Source organism: Ruditapes philippinarum, unplaced genomic scaffold (genome assembly GCF_026571515.1).
Source record: "Ruditapes philippinarum isolate M1 unplaced genomic scaffold, ASM2657151v2 ctg869_1_1_1_1, whole genome shotgun sequence".
Lineage (NCBI taxonomy): Eukaryota > Metazoa > Mollusca > Bivalvia > Venerida > Veneridae > Ruditapes > Ruditapes philippinarum.
The window spans coordinates 250,933-269,620 of record NW_026853920.1 but is presented as its reverse complement, the minus strand read 5'-3'; the positions used below and the strand labels follow the sequence as shown (position 1 = coordinate 269,620).

Genomic DNA, 18,688 nt, shown 5'->3' with positions numbered 1-18,688 from the left:
AACTGATATCTATATATAACTTCAACTACGTCTCATTATTTTATACCACGGTGCCTGTCAGTAAATTACAGTAAGGCTCATGTGGAGACGAAATTAGCGGAAACTTTATTTGACAGTTAAATCCAACACATGGACATAAAATTGGTTTTCCGGATGCAACTGTCCTTTGCACTTAATGAAGATCGATAAACATGTCATTATGTTTATATCCTTTGAATCCTAAATAGTCTCAAAGTAAGCTTATTACCCCGCGGTAAAATCATGTGGAATTGTCACAAGCAAAGCGTGCAGTGTTTTTGACTTTTACAGGAAACCAATGACTGTTTTTTCTCCGAGTTACATACATGTATATATAAATTTCTAGCTCTAAAGCAGTTTGTTTTTGTGTTTTGTTTCATAAGTGTTTATAGTTCTTTTGCACCTTTCTCGCAAATATATCCTAGTATTTAGACAAGAAAAGCATTGATGCAAAGCATCAAAGGGCGTCCAAGCAAGAAATGCAGCAAGTGAAGATGAACTAGTACACATATGATGACAAGATATTCTTATAAACTACCAGAAATGTATATCACTTATGAATGAGCGGACGAAAGACATTGTTCATTATGAACTTTGATTGGCATGCTAGAGATTAGAATATTACTTGTTATTTCTTTAAGATCGTGGTTATTATTAGCAACGGATATACATGTATGCAATCATTTATAATCCATATGTGTAACGCATGTTCAACATGTACAACACCTTTGTAATTGTCCCTTGTTATGTTTTCGCTATTAGCGAAGACCCCTCTTAAGGTATCTGTTCACACGTTAAGTTAGTAAAGATATGACACTGGTTAAGTTACCATGTTGATCATGTTGAGCATAATTGTTTATTATACAATAATTGTAATTTTTTATTAATTTTAATAAAAAAAAATACAAATTTTATGAATATTGTTTTCTTTTCTTTTTTGTGTTTTATGTGCTATTTTAATACTGAGTTTTTACTACTCTTTTTTTATTAAAATTGTAAAATAAATTTTAAGAATTCAATTGTCATATTGACCGACGATTATAAGTCAAAGCTTAACTGGAAAAAGTCAGTAAATTATGGTTTATCTTTTAATTTATAATATTGTTTATTTTTAATCCATGGCATGTACATGTACATTTGTATTTTTCTTTATCATTTTTTAAATTATCAATCAATTGAATAATTCATAAAATCTAATTTGTAACTTTGAATAATTCCTCGGCATCTTTACTAAACACGGATAGCAAATTAAATAAAATGTTTCAAAGTTGATAATGTCATTTATATACCATAAAAATGTACCTTTTTCTCAATTATTGTACATATCACGGATTTATATGTGTACATATTTATTGTTTTTATCACATATAGATAAAATGAAACATGCTATTGTTGTTGTTTTTTTTCTAATTGTAACGATATCAAACATCTACTCCAAAACCGGGAGAGACCGGACAATAAACGTGTGGTACTATTCGCCGGTCACTAGTAAATCCCGGTCAAAATGGACCGGGCGAGACCGGCAATTACCGATAGGAGTGATAAATAGATATATCTATAAATAGATTTTTGGAATATTTAGGTCATCAACTGATCTTTCTAGGATACATGTACAACAATAACATACCATGATAACCCACTGTGTACTACAAAATGATAAATAAAAAACCCCGAAGAGCGCGATTTATTGACGGAAAAGGTTATTTCATTTGAAAATGTTTGCATTGCGAAATTCTCCAGTTCGCTATTCATTGTAACACACCGCGACATTTCAATCTTAATTAATAATCAAGCACCCTCATACCGATCGGAATGATCGGCTTTTATTATGACCGACTAAAAGGCTCGAGAAGTTGCTGTCGCCCTTTCACAAAATCTGATTTCATTCCATAAGAGCGCCGCGCTTCGGCGCGGACGCCAATAAGTTCTAAATAAGAGCACAGTTTGATATTTCAACATTCTTACTGTAAGTGCCATTTGTACAAAATGATGTACGACAGATAAACAAAAAAGAACAGCATTTTCGTTTAAGGCTTTATTGTAATCATAAAAAAATTACGGAAAAAGAAATGTTTGCATTTTTTTACATTGGTAATTATCAGGTGACTACAAATCAATTTCCCGAAATCCAAAGGCTAATAATAGCTCTGTCAATAATAAGAAGTACATACAGATTACTGTCCCTTTCATGATTAACCGTTAGAAAAACGAAATAATTATCTTAAACCTCTTACACAAATCACACTTTCCTAACTCCCAAACAAATAATTACTTAATGTTAGTTGCACTGTCGGAAGAGGATAGTTTTAGCTTTTTCTGAAAAGTTGTTTTTTGCTTTTTAAGTTTATCATTTGTAAGTCAATGATCAAATCCGAAACTCAAATTTCGAGACAACACACTTTGTTTCACACTTAATGAAACTAATAAATAGAACACATATCAATTAATTTATTTTTTTCGGGGAGGGAGGGGGTTAAGAACATGAAGCTCGAAATTGCAAGGGCAGACTATATTGTCAGTCATTTTAAAAAGAGAAATTCATTGTCAACAAAAGTCAAAAACAATTTTAAATGAATGTTTTAAACTTCTTAGATAATGCATGAAAGAAACCCGTAATCGTTTCGTAAAGTCGTTTGAAAGTTTTGATATGAAAGAAAATACGACAATGATAGATGTTTATATCTTCTTAACCTAAGGGAGGTAAAACATACAAAGTAATAAAATGCACATGTAATATTTACTTCTCTTTAATCGGACATATAACCGTTTGGTTAATTTCTTATAGCACCGGCTCGCCACGACGAGACGGTATTACGTTTTGATTATACTATACTGGGGAAGCAATAGAAAATAACCTAAAACTCCAAATATATATTCTGTATGAAATATATTCCGATCATCTTACATTCAAAACAACAACAAAAATTCAAATATCCTCTATCACTCCGGTTAAATAGCGCCTCCTTATATTTTACCTAGTATGACACTCACAGGATTCTAATAGCAGTTTATGAATTAAGCTGACAATAATTAAAATTCATTTGTATGGTTTCAAACATATAATATTTAATTATGATCGACAACTTATCAATATAGTCTCGATTGCCTTCCCCAACACTTCTTTTCGACATAGTGTGTAATTTGTTAATATATAGAAAGACCAAGCCTTTGTCATTTTAACAGAATTTTTTTTTAAATTTTGCTATTAGTCATTTTTTATCATGAAAAGACATCTAGAAGTAATCCAGTATTCGCCACTCTTCCACAACCGTTGAGTGCCACACTCATTTTCAGTTACGATTTATTTTGATATTTTGTTAAATGTTTTCGTTTAAAATCAGAATTGAAATAAAAACGAAATATGATGATGTTGTCTTTTTTTCAAATGAAATATGCAATGTTATATTCCTTCTGACATTCATTAATTGGTCACCAATAAAATCAAAGCCCGAAGAAAACATTTCTATCAACATATATTTGATAATAGTATGCCAAAGCATTTGCTTTGAAGTTGTTTTTCTACCAATTGTATGTTGTAACAGTTACTCATAAATACTGCAAAAATATATACGAATATCAAACAAACAAATTCATCGTAACATTTAGGCTGTCACACTTAAATAGTTAAACAACTTGCTAAAACGGAGAAACATTTAAAAGAAACTAAGAGTATCTAGATAATTTAATGTTATACTATTGACACTAAATTTATGTAATCGCTTTAATTTCAATACACTAACCGGTAAATCCAAAAACAGTTTTATCAAAATTAAGATAAAGGCATTGATCTTAAAGAAGAAAGAGAGAAACCGCCGGTATAAATTAAATGGCTTATCGCATGGTATTCAAATACAGAATTAAATAAAAAATTATCAATACCACCCACTTATCAACATACCATTTACTTCATACGCAAATACAAATAAATCTTTATTTCAAGAGCCGAAAATTTCATTATCCATTTCACAATTTATTCATGCTTTGCAACAGCTAGATTTGCTTTTTTTGTTTATGCATCAGGTGTTACTTTTATTGAAACTCACGATTATTGGAATTGAATATAGGCTTTTCGAATACCATTAAAAGTTGTAATATATGTGCTTACGGTGAATTCTAATCTTATATCCGGATTGAATAAATTCACGTGTAAGTTCATAATGAATATGATTCGTTCGGTATCAGCGTTTGAGCAGAACTCGAACCGGCGACATGCGCTTCAAATGCCACATCTCCCGGACCCCGGCAAGATTGACAGTCAATTTGCAAATGATGACAAGCTAGATTTCTCAATACGACTTGGATCAACACTCTCTCGTGGATTTGAGATTGGAAATGACAGGTCAAGGAGGGGCATGTTGTCAACCCTAGACGAAAGGTCCATAACTCATCCTACCAGTATGTATCCATCAGAGATAGAGCCAATTAAAACACATTCGAAAAGTAATTTGAGCAGACGAAACTCAAGGCGGGGAAGCCTTGCTATTAAACCGCCAAAAGTTTTCATGGACAGGGAAACGGTTGGTACATTTCATTTGTCAAATATTTTATTTTTTAATGTACGACTCTGGCAAATGTTCACTTTTGCTATACTATAGAATATTAAGGGACAAAGATGCAACTCCAGTTTATATAGACCAGTTTAAAACAAGTCATTGAAAGTAGTACGTTTGTGGCAAGCTGTTTAAGGTAAACCTATACACACATATTTAGTAACAACGAACGTAATATTATGTAACATTATCTTATACTCACCAGCACAAGGGTTGTTAAATAGTAAGCAAATGCGTAAAACTACCTAGAAAACAAAAACATTATGTGCAAAAGAAAACAGCGTTAACAATTTTTTTAATATATTTATATACAATCAGCTTAAACTTCAGCTCAATTCAATGAAAACGTGTACAGTTCTTTTTGAAATAAAGTCTCCCCGTGCTTCACTGCAGTATTGTTATATTTTTTGGCCCTCCGGAATCATTCTAGCATATTAGTGTTGAAAATTGAATACCGCTTTTGAACACCGCTTAAGTCGGTGCTAGGGGCGTGGGAGATGTTGCACATTTACATTATCTCTCGTCTGCACGTTTCATATAATTATGTTGTTGGCGTTGCTTCCGAAGGATCTCCCCTTTTCCAGATTATTTTGGCAATATTTTAGTACCGTAGAAATATAACCATTTATACGAGACAACCATATGTTCTTTTTTTTTAATTTAAAAACAAAAACAAATGATTTAATTATTGATATATGTATAATTTTATTTAAAGGCATTGGCGAAAATGAAAAGGGTGTTTAAAATGGTACGGATTATTTCTGGAGTTTGTCTTGCACTGAAAAGGTAAGACAATCTATATATGAGCCGCGTCACGACAAAACCAACATAATGGGTTTGCGACCAGCATCCGCGCAGTCTGATCAGGATCCATGCTGTTCGCTATCAGTTTCTCTACTTGTAATAGGGTTGGTATGCGAACAGCATGGATCCTGATCAGACTGCGCAGGCTGGTCTGGATCCATGCTGGTCGCAAAGGCACTATGTTGATTTTGTCATGACGCGGCTCATATAATATATATAAAAAGGTACGATACGATAACAACACCATACAGTACATATTTTCAGTTGTACAAATTTATTTAACTTTTCATATTTTTATATTTATTCTTAGATATCTTTGATCATAGAAATTAAACATGAAATAATTATATCAATTAAAAGTGATTCTTCATCATAGTTTACAACATTTGTTGTTTAATAGAGTACTATACTCATCACTAACGAGCATTGCTCTACAATTTGATATAGGGGTAAATGATGTTGGCAAAAGAAAATAGTTTAACTGTATATTCTGAAGCCTGGTTGCCTTCTCAATAAAAAAAATCGTAAGAGTAATTCTACGATGAACTTCGAACTATGATTTTGTTAAAATGAAACATATTTGTATAAAAATTGATTGAACCTTTATTAGGTATGTGAAGCAATACGAGACAAAGACATGGTCATTTATGGAGATGTACCTACATGTGAAGGAAGACCTAAATCAACTTGTTGCTTTCAATCCACACAGTTATGCTAGAGTTGAACCGGTATAATATTACACCAAAACTGTGTGTAACATTTGCTCACGTAATGTGATCAATATTTAAATACCAGTTGACTGAATTTACATTTAGAATTAAATAACTGTATTAAGATAAAAACCATAAAACACAAACAAGAGTGTAATCGTTACAAAACACCCTTGAAATCATCAAAATTCTGTTTATATTTTCCAATTATTTGTACTATATTAACCTACCGAACTCTAAGTAATAGAAAGAGCATCGAAACACGAGGCTATCTGATTTGTACGAGGGGGCGTAGCCCCCGAGTATAAATCAGATTGCCGAGTGTTTTGATGTTCTTTCTCTTTTGTATCAAACACGTTCCCTGTTTCAACATATGAAACCCCAGAAAAAAGGAACCAATGAACGAGCATCTGAATATGATATTTCTGTCGCTTTCCCTTTCTCTGCCGTCACAATAAGTAAACCCCAGCAAAAATGAGCCAGTCAATGGGCATGCTCTGGAGTGTGGGTAACTAATACCTGCACTCCAGTTAACGCGCTGTGCATGTATATGTATACGATTTAACTCTGACACATTTTCAACAGAAAGGTCCCCAAACATGATACAACAACTGATATGCTTCAAATAAGACAAGTTGTAAAGAGACAATACTTATCCATGAGAGTTTGCTAGCTAAAAATACATAATTTCTTCTACCATATTTATTTGAAAGACCACTTGACTTCATAACAGTCATCACTATAATTGTATGTCTAAATGCCCGGTGGATTGTTTCCATATACATTTATATTTTCGAAAGAACAATATAGAAGCTTTTTCTATTTTATAATATTTACTTTTTCAAACTCTTATCTTATAGGAAAGATTAAAGCTAAAGAAATTGTTACTGATAGATCCTACACGAAGAACAGCGCATGATGTTAAAGTAGTAAGTTTGTGTTCAGTTCGAAAAGGTTATGAATTAGAAATGGAATCTTTAAATATGTAGAGGAAATCAAAGGCGAGCTAAGTTATCTTAGATAAGATCAAACATGCACTGCCAAAATGCAAATGCCAGAATGTCAATTCTTGTTGTTTTATTATTTTTCTGACAAATATGTAATCACACGGTGAAACATTCATTTTAATCCCTGCTTCATTTGAATTATAAAATGAAAGCAGACATAGTAAAAACATGTTCATAGATGGTCAAATCGTGTATGATTTCAGAGTTGCACTTATAAGTTCAAGAAAAGTTCTTTTCAACAAATACATTCAAAAACATTCGGGATATTTCTCAGACAAAATTTCGCATCAAAGTTTATGTGAAATTCTTCTCTTAAGTTTTATGCCTATTTTAATGTCTGACAGTAACAATCACATAGAATTTTATTTTTTTATTTTCGAAATAGTACGCAAAAGGCCATTATTTCTTTTTATACGTGAAATGCAGCTCATGTCTGATACTGTACACGTGAGGGCATCAAAGGCCTTCTCCACCAATAAAGCTGGTAAGTCGCTAAATGAACCTTATGGTGGATGTGTTACAAAACAAACAAGCTTGTCTGTGAAAGCTCTGAAAATCGCATGTTGCAGAAGATACATACCTTACACTGATGTGACTTGAAACTGTTTAAAATGTTTAAAATGATTTCAGATACTAGCGTTAATGCGGGACAACAAATCATTCCAGGATTATCCGTGTCATGTACAGTTTGAGCTAGCACGATGTATGACATATCAAAGGTAAGTATTAACCTTGCAATATCTAATGGTGATTGCTGCAGGATAAATACTGTTTTCTATACGATTTTATACATTGTCTTATCACTAAATATGTTAATTAACTTAAATAGATCTTATTCAATATTTTAAATTAAACCTATTTTATTTCTCAGAATTTTAAAATTTACAATACATGTATATACAAAGCGATATAAATATTCTTTCAATACAGGATTATAATTGAATGTAAAGTCTTATAAAAGCCTCCTCTTAAACATTTCAAACCATACATTATATATTATAATGATAACAAATCCTGATTTTCTATTTTCGTCAAATCTAAACCTATTTCGAGGAATGGTGTTTTATAAAAAAAACTAGTTTTTATGTATGAAAGGTATTCGCAGTTATGCACATATGTCTATGTTAAGTTTTATTTGGCCCGTTTCAGCTATGAAGCAAGACGAGTTGTCCTCAAGCTGGGTCACAGGCCTGAAGCTTTCTATATCGTTTTATCCGGGTTCGTTTTTGCAAATGTTAAGGAAGTATGCCCGTCAACCGGAAAGACATTTATGAAAACTGTGAAGGAAATGGGGCCTGGCGACACATTTGGTGTGAGTTTTATATTAGTAATTTTGTTTTTCTTATACAAATGTTCAAAACTATTCTTTCCTTGATGACTGTTTTCCATTGATATCGTCTGCCTTTCGTATTCAATAAATAGTAAGAACTTATTTCTGAAAATAGATTTATGAAAAGCATTAAGTAAATTTCAGCGTATCACCATTTGAAAAATAAAACATAAATGTATGATAATGAAAATAAATAATAATAATAATAATAAAATATTATACATGTACATCTTTTGTAGTAATATTTGTTTATGTTTTCATTTTGACATACATGTAGTATATTTCAATTATTGGATTGTCAATTTACAAACTTTTTTAATAATAATTAGTTGTAAGAAAATTGTGCTACGTTTGTTCTTGACAATTAAAACCTATATTTATTTGCATATATCAGGAACTAGCATTGATTGAAAAGAGCAGAAGAACTGCGACAATAGTTTGTAAAACTACAGTTGAACTGCTTGTTATTTTGAAAGACGTATGTATAAATTTTATTGAATGCTAATATTAAAATGATTTGTTATCAAAGCCACCCTATACTCAATTGGTGAATTATCAATTCCACATTAATTCAATGTTGATATGATGCAACTTTCACTTAAAGTTTATAAAGTTTGATTCATCGCGTGTAAATGATAGATCACTGTACATCTGTAATTAACGTGTACTTTTATATTTGCATACAATTTGAAATTTGATGTATTTCAATGTAATTACAAAAATACTTATGAAATAGGTGGAAAAGCGACGCGACTATTTTCGGCATCGTTATACATGTTTATTACATTTTGGACTTTTTCGTATAGATTTATATGCGATCGAGCCAGTCAGCTTATGATTTCAGGACTTAATTTGTATATTACATTTGTAGGTTTTTTGTGAAATGCTTTAAATTTTTAAAATGAATTTTATAATTCGCGTAATTTTATTATTCAGGACTTTGATAGCATCATTCGTAATCCATTAGTGAAACAAATCGATGAGCATGTCACCTTCTGCAAGTAAGTCTTTAATTCTTAGTCTGCTAAATCTGTGTTTAAAAAAGTACTGGAGTCTTATTTAAAGTTTAAGGCATATCAATGTCACAACACAAAAAAGAGATAACAACAGCATAGACTTCTTAACATATAATAAGGATATTTCCTTCGAAACGGAAGAAGCATTTTTGTCATAGGCATTTTGCGTAGGGCAAAAACAAACATCGGTACTTACAGAATAATTTTATCAGTAACAACAAATTAAATAAAGAATCGTTTCAGTTCAGTGGATTAAACACGTTTTAAAAGCTAGTATTTTGATGAATAACCGGAACAAAGGTGAATATAAGAAATTCATTTCAACTTTTCTGCATTTACGCTTTAAATGTCTTTCAATCTTGAAAGACTCTGGTAACTTCGATTCTGACATAGGAACCTTTGTATACAAACATTACAATAAAACCATCTCTTACAATCTTATAATTATTAATTTGTAAATGTGTACAATGACTGGCGTCATAATTAAAGCACCGAACTCTTAATTTACTGGTCGTTAGTACTATTAATTAATACTAAGTTCTAAGAGCCATATAGTCCTTCTACTCTCATACTAAATTGCTAATGTGCTCATACATGTGATTTTATTTCACCCAGGAATGCAATAATTTGGCATGCATTAAAGTGGTAATTAAGTCTTAGTACTTGATATTATAAAACTGAATTAAGAATGATTCGAATGCTCATACATAAGCCCTCATCAGTATGTTACTTTAGAACAGCAGTGTACCAGGGATTAAATTACCTGTAAATAACATAATATCAGTACACTTCCTTTGATAATGTAGATTAGTGTCAAATAGAATATAATATAAATCTCTGATATTTAACTTTATGTGAAATATTTAAAAAAGAATTTTTATTGTGATATTTCCACGTCGATTATCCCAATGTTTTTGAAAACCGAACGAGTCGCTAGGGAAAATTCTTAACATGAAAAATCCATTTCTCATAAAAATAGTGCCCCAATTGCGAAATTCTTGGGCAACGTGAGTTATTTACTGTTAATGAAAAGAACATAAAAAAATTGAAAAGAATTATTGCAAAATATAAACTTCACATGTTCACTCACTATAAGCTGTCGGATGAGCATAATGTCACAATGAAATTATTATTTGTTTTGTGTTCTAGGACGATGCCTTTGTTCAAAGACTTTCCATGTGACGAATTGGCGGATAATCCGGCGTATTTCTTTTATCATTTTTTCAAGTACGTACGTATTCAAGTGAACAAAAATGTGTACCAATATTCATAAGATTTTAAAGTTTATAGAAAGGGTGATACCTCGAAGATTTTAATATGTGAGCCGCGTCACGACAAAACCAACATAATGGGTTTGCGACCAGCATGAATCCAGACCGCGCACCCACGCTATCAGTTTCTCTACTTGTTATAGAGTATGTACATGTTGTAAGCGAACAGCATGGATCCATGCTGTTCGCTTACCAACCCTATTACAAGTAGAGAAACTGATAGCGAACGAATGGCGCATAACGCATAACGTTGGTTTTGTCGTGACGCGGCTCATATTATGTTTATATGAACTCATGAAATATGCAACATCTCTCACTCCTGTATGTGTAGGCTTAAGCAAGATTCAATCTTCAATATTAAATCTATTTAATTGAGTTATATTACAGTTCAGTTTGAATGTATTATTCGGAAAAGCTATCACGCTGATATCAAACCTCTTTTCCTTTACTACAATTCTGATTTAAATATAAAATCCATCACGTAGTTACAATTGTTCGTTCAGTTAAGATACATATATAATTAATAGTCTGGGTGTTTTGCAGAAAGGGTGATATAGTTGTGAAGGACAGCAGAGAATCCAAATATATCATAGCAGTTAAGGCTGTAAGTACTGTGGTAATATAATAAAGTACGTTTAAAAAAACTTTTTGGACCACGTAATTTAAACAGGGTTAAAAATCAAAGAATCCTTTTCTATAAAATAGGTGCCTCTTTTATTAATTAAAACAGGTAAATTTATGCTAGTTGAAAATTCTTGGACAAGTGTTTTTTAGTAATCCTATACAAACGCTATTTTAAAATAAAACCACCAGTTAGGTCGATAAGCTTATAGCAAACAGCAAGTTATATTTGTTTGTTATTTATGCGTGTTTGAAAGTGATTTATGTGCAAATTTTGTACGGATAATAGGTTTCTTTAATTGAGGGTCCGTCCGTTTCGGCAAAAAAATTGCCAACTATTTTGTTTATAGAAAGGGAACCCGGAGATGTCTATAGTTATGTGCCTAAAAATTAAATTTTCACCCACAAGTTGGGTGTAATTTACTCAAGCAATTTCCACTTAAATTAATTACTAATTGATAAGAATTCTTTGAAGTACAAAAGTATCACTGTAACGGCTTTCAATAGAAATAAAAATCCTACGTAACATTCTTGTTGACAAATTAGGTAAAGGTGTTTGTGCAAAAGGGTTTGTTGTGGGCAGCTAAGTCCTCCTTACAAGCCAGTTAACTGTAAGTAGGGTCATTAATAAGGTTACAAACCTTTCCTCATCTTTAGCTTTAGCTTTGATATGTGCCAAGTATCACTTATTAAGTCAGGGACATCGGTTATATACTGCAGAAAGTTACAATGATTCCTTATTTTAAGACGGTTGAAGGTATAATGGTCCTACCATAAACGCTTGTAAATTATCTGCCGTTGCGAGGTTCCTATTGCAAGACGTGCACGTTACTATTGTAAGTTAGGTTGATGATTATGTGGATATATTACCTGTCAAGATTTTATATCACCCGAGCCGTTAGGCGATGGTGATATTTTATCTTGGCAGGTAATATATCCGCATATATCACTCCAATACCAAAATAATAATTTTATTACCCTTCCCCTAACTCGTAAAATAAATCATAGCTACTTCAAATGAATCGTCGAAATAAGATTTCCTTTAGGGTACCCCTTCATCACTAGATGACGTCACATAAATACATGACGTATTTTCTTTCGAACCTAACGAATGTAAACAAGGGAAAAGGAGTAGTCTGTTGAACGCACTTTTTGGAATTAATATCAAGCTTTCACAAGGTCATATTTGTTTTCAATACTGATGAGAATATGTATGATTACTCTATTTTGGTAAATATTTATCATTTGACAGTTAAAAAGTGCTTGTAAATCGGAATTAACATCGCGTAAAATCAAACCGTTCGCGCATCGCCACAGCGCATGTTGTTTAGAACGTGGGGTACCCAACGGGGAAATTTAGTGTGTATATAACCCGTCTGGCTCGGTAATATCAATTTCTTTCGGGTGATCAATATCCAATCAAAAAGGCGGAAAAAATCTGGAAGGGTAATAAACGGCCATATAACCTGTCAACAATCTTCATAACGAATTTATAATACAGCAAGCATCATTTTTACAGAAAAAAGTAAGATTTCTTCATGAATCGACAGCAGCCGTTATAAACATTGTTGACAGGTTACATGGCTCTATCTAGGCGAGGGTTATATTGCAAACAGCCATTTATATTATATGTTATTTTGGTTTTGGAGTGATATATGTGGATATATTACCTGTTAAGATTTAAATCACCCGAGCCGTTAGGCGAGGGTGATATTTTATCTTGGCAGGTAATATATCCACATATATCACTCCAAAACCAAAATAATAATTTTATTACCCTTCCCCTGCCGAGTTTAGACGATTTTTTAAAAAATCATTGCTTTTTCAAATGAAACGTCGAAATAAGATTCCCTTTAGGTTACCTCTTCGTCACAACATGACGTCACATAAATACATGACGTATTTTTCCCGTACTTAACGAATGTAAACAAGACAAAAGGAGTAGTCTATTGAACGCACTTTTTTGTAATTAATATCAAGCTTTCACAAGGTCATATTTGTTTTCGATACTGATGGTAATATGTATCATTACTTTACTTTGGTAAATATTTATCATTTGACAGTTAAAAAGTGCTTTTAAATCGGAATTTACACCGCGTAAAATCGAACCGTACGCGCATCACCTCAGCGCATGTTGTTTACAACGTTGGGTACCCAACGGGGAAATTTAGTGCGTATATTACCCGTCTGGCTCGGTTATATCAATTTCTTTCGGGTGATCAATATCCAATCAAAAAGGCGGAAAAAAATCTGGAAGGGTAATAAAGGGCCATATAACATGTCAGGAATCTTTATAACGAATTTATTTTACAGCAAGCATCATTTTGTTTAGAAAAAGTAAGATATCTTCATAAATCGACAGCAGCCGTGTATATAAATCTATATACATGTCACGATTATCCAATGAAAAGCGACGATACAAACGTATTATAAAAAAAACTTTATAATACTGCACGTTCCTTCTCCAAATCCCTCCAGAGGCGTGCACGTCGCGGAGAAGGCACATGGCAGGTCAAGGTCAAGTCATCTTAAGTACCAGAGGTGATTGGTTGACCGTGTCGTGGACAACTATATCTGGAGGCTGGCGCTAATGAGAGCGTTTTTGTTTATCGTCAGTATGCGAACATGAATGGCCTGGCCAGTATTGTCGTTCCTCTCACCCCTGAACCGAAGTATGGAATATCAGGAATGCTTCAGCTTGACAAAGACAGTACCCTTTTTGATAAACCTTAACTGACGGCGGATGTGAATTCCGGACATTTTATTATTGGACGCCGAATAAATAAACTAAAACTGATGACTGACAATTAACAGATTTATAAAGGGTCTGAGTCAACCTTCATAAATCTATAATGGAAGGGTAAAAATTTTACTTTATTACCAGGACACTACATTCTAACATTAAACATCACGATAATATAGTATGAATATTATACTCTGATAATTTAAAATTTGCAATTATTGGCCATCTGATGAAAATTACAAGTAACTGATTAAATTTGTATTTGGACATTGATTAGGAAAATTCAAGATTTAAATTAGTTTAGTTTCACGATTAATTATGAATTTTGAAATTAAGAGCAAAGTGAAAATCCCATTGTTCTCGTCTATAAAGTAACTAAAAATATAATCTTTTTGTATTTTAAGAAAGGTGTAAGTGGTAAACTAACTATACCAGTTAGATAATGCTAAAATTTGGACCAAAGCGATAACTTGTAAACACGAAATAATAACCCGCTTCCCTAATATTGATGATTAGGAGGTAAATGTCCGCCCACCGAAAACCAATCATGGATTAATAACGAATCTTTTAACCATTTTGACAAATTATGTGAATTGTATGAATAAATATGTCATTACAGTTATAATGTAAAACGTACTAACATTTATAATAAATATCTTTTTATTTATTTATAACATTATAAATTATATAGCGCGCAATAACAAAGCCAACATTAATGAATTGGACCAAAAGCTCCAGTCACTTTCAAAATATTTTGGACACTGTTAAGGAAAATTCAAGATTTAAAGTGAGTTTAGTTTTCACGATTAAGATTATGAATTTTGAATTTAGGAGCAAAGTGAAAACCCAGTTGTCTCGTCTCATAAGTAACTAAATATATATCTTTTGGTGTTTTAGGGAAAGTGTAATGTTATATGCATGTATACAGAGAAGAATAAAATTAGGAAAAGCAAGCGAAACTTGAAAACACAGAAAGAAATAAACGCCGCGTTCCCACAATATGATGATAGGAGGAATATAATGTCCGCCCACCGGAGGCCAAGTCAGTGGATTAATAACGATCTTTTAACCATTTTTGACAAATTATGTGAATTGTTGAATAAATAATGTCATACAGTTATAATGATAGAAAGGTTAACATGTTATAATAACAAATATCTTTTTATTTATGTTATAACATTATAAATATATATGAGCCGCGCAATAAAAAAACCAACGTCCAGCATGGATCCAGACCAGCCTGCGCATCCGCGCAGTCTGATCAGGATCCATGCTGTTCGCTATCAGTTTCTCTACTTGTTATAGAGTATGTAAGCGAACAGCATGGATCCTGATCAGACTGCGCGGATGCGCAGGCTGGTCTGGATCCATGCTGGTCGCAAACCAATTATGTTGGTTTTGTCATGGCGCGGCTCATATATCTACATATTATATATTATTTAGAAACAGATACTGAGAGACTCAAGGAAAATATTTGTCTTGGACTCCTTACCGGTCAAATAGATCGTATACGGTTGGCTGACCACGGTCCAGACGTTCAACGACCAAAATCGTGTGTAAGTACACTAAAATGATACAATTTTGTTGTATAAAACGATTGAGTGATGTCAAAATTGTTTTGTAGTATGTTAAGATTGTACTTTTGATAGAACAGTGTTTCCTCAAAAAATCTTATATAAATTGAACTTGTTTTTGATTGTGCGCGTTTAATTACTGCAAAAAAATGTTATATTTTCTGGTCCTTTGGGATCATTGATGCCAGCACTATTAAGTGTTGAGAATTGAGTACCGCTCAAGCCGGTGCTAGGGGGCGTGAGGGATGTTGCACTTATTCATTATCTCTCATGTACAGACTCAATCAAACCGAGTCTGCAATTCTTATGTAATTTTGTTGTGATTAATGCTTCCGAGGGATCACTTTGTTTCCAGAATTTTTTTTCTTCGGTTACTCATTTACTTACCTTGTATATAAAGCATTCGTAGGAAATAAACACAATCGAATCATATATATTTTTTAGATTGTGAGCAACTTTAGTGTTATATTATCACTTTATTGTCATTTTAACAATATTATGTACAATATTATCATAGATCACTTTGTCCGACTTTGAAAAGAAGCTTAGACCACCACCTCTAGTAAAGAGCAAGACACTGAGTGCATTCTTTGACTCTGTTACAACAAAAAGAAAGTCTGAATTAGTAAGTAGACATGAAATTACAATAACTAAATAACACATTTTTTACATATCTTTCGTAATACTAGTAAACAAAACATTTACTGATATATCCTGCGATTTTAAAGACGCTTCATCATATGTTTTATTATTATTATTTCTCTTCGTTTGTTTATTGTATTTTTTCAGCGTAATTAAATTAATCTGTAAAAACATCGCAAAAGATCATTATTATTGCAAATCTATGTCAAAAACTCAAATGTCTGATCAATTTTACTTGAAAATAATTGACATTTCAGATGACAGACGAGGACTTAATGTCCGACATAACCGGAACATTTTGGGCGAAACGATTACAACACATAAGAAAAGTGAAATCTGCCTCAAAATACGGTACATAAACTGACTTATATAAATTCATTATACTTCCAGATAGAGAATTACTCATGTAAAACGAATTGACATCTTTAGATGTTAAATGTTATGATAAACACGATTCGTTAACTTAACATTTCAAATATAAGCAATGTCATATAAAAAGAAGAAATTACGTCTTTTGTCAGAGAGAAAATATTTCAAACAGTTTTTGCAACACGATATAATGACATTGTAACAGTAATGGTGTCATATTTTATGATAAACATGATACGTATTAGCCAGACATATTAGATATGTTTAATCAGATGTACACTTATTTGAATTTATAACTGCACATTGTAGTTATAAGGGATTTTAAATATTGTAAAGTAAAGTCAATTACGCTGCCCGGTCTAGATATTTCCTTTTGTGAAATCAACTCAATCTAACCAGTAGTAATTTACAAACATATTTCTTAACAGTATGATATAATCTATATAATAAGATAATTGTGGATTATGATAAAACTATGATAGTTTTTGCATCAACTATTATAATTATAATGAAATTAAAAACAAGTGATGTACAGATGTATGTACATAATGGCGATAAGCTTGATTTGATGTAAGCTGTTGTATACATATTTGTTAATAGGACACCGAAGAATGTTATCAGCCAGGTCGACATCATCCAGAGCGTCTTCAAACCCTTATTACACTTTGGAGAAAGATACGTACGCTCAACTTGCCGAACTTGGAAGTGGAGCGGTTTTTGTGAGTCTTGTGCTATATTATATTATCCATATACAAAAATCTGTGTCTAGTTTCAATTGAACGATTTATTACTTGAAAGAAAATCATTCACTTCATTTGCATTAGGATTTTGCCTTTCTTTGTTTCCATTTAATAATATGTCCTCCGTTGTTTTCTGTGACTCTAATGTTTCTATAAATAGTGCATCATTGTAATAAATTGTTTATCTTCACACCACTGCTTTATGAATAATGCAACTTATATTACAAGTACTTAACTATTTAAATTTTAACATGAACTAGATCAAATTCAGATTTTACCCCTCAAACATTGTAACAAATTTTAAAACAGTTGTTTGTATACGGTAATAGGGTTTGGAGTCATTGGTTCAGAAGCCAGCAACTTGCCTCAGTCTAGTCAGCGAGGGCGCCGAATGCATTTTCATCTCCAAAAGGCTTTTCCTGTCTCTAGCAAATATTAAAGTTCTTCGTGTTGTTACAGATATGGTAATCAATGAGTGTTTCTATTTTTTGCAATGTCGATATAAACTATTTTCCATACTCGCAGAAACAGCAAGTTTGTTGTTTTGTAGAAAAGTTATAATAATACAAAAATACTAAAAATATATAAAGCTTCTTTTCGTCCCTGTCTTTCATCATTATAGACATATCAGAAAGGTAATGACATATATTAAGAATATTACACAAATGTTTACTTAGACGTCCATAGAGTAAAATAGCAATACTACCTCAACCATTTTTAAGTTGATAGACGTAAGGTAGCAAGATGTAGAAAAGTGCTCATGTACAATATTCAGAGTTGTGTCTTTTCAGATTCAAACATACCCGTCTAAAGAATTTATAGAAGAACAAGTTCAAAACTACAGAAATTGGCAAAAATACAAGTCTGGGTTGGTTACAGATGTTTTAAACAGACGTCGTTCTCCGTAAACTCGGAACTTCTTGTGCCAAACATGACTTGAAACATACTTTAATATTACATCACAGTGCTAGAAAAAAAACTAGATCATAAATATTTGAATTACTCCATTAGTTATTATTAAAGATGTGTCTATTGAACCTAAAACATTTTCCAAAGAATGCTTGATATTGAAGAGAACTGAAAATGGACACTAACAAATTAGGTGTCGATATAAAAGCTTTTATAACACTGAATCTGATGAATGGAATATATATGAAAGCTTAAATTTATTGAATTATCTCCATACCAACTGAGCAATGTGTGGTCTTTTTTCCCAAGATTGTATATTCCTGATGGAAACGTATATTTCTCAATATCATTCGTTTACAATAAATAAAAGATGTGTCATTTTAA

At 32.1% G+C, this 18,688-nt stretch overlaps 1 protein-coding gene across 1 annotated transcript; it reads left to right on the top strand.

The window, feature by feature from the left end:
- The first annotated feature begins 3,981 nt into the window (after positions 1-3,981).
- On the top strand, positions 3,982-18,688 carry LOC132738374 (uncharacterized). The gene is made up of 17 exons (XM_060725864.1): positions 3,982-4,535; positions 5,284-5,354; positions 5,983-6,100; positions 6,943-7,011; positions 7,720-7,808; positions 8,239-8,401; positions 8,814-8,897; positions 9,356-9,420; positions 10,585-10,662; positions 11,250-11,310; positions 14,968-15,112; positions 15,514-15,626; positions 16,162-16,269; positions 16,544-16,637; positions 17,256-17,374; positions 17,725-17,859; positions 18,187-18,688. Exons 1-17 carry the CDS (start codon positions 4,176-4,178, stop codon positions 18,301-18,303), a joined length of 1,989 nt encoding a protein of 662 aa, XP_060581847.1. The 5' UTR covers positions 3,982-4,175; the 3' UTR covers positions 18,304-18,688.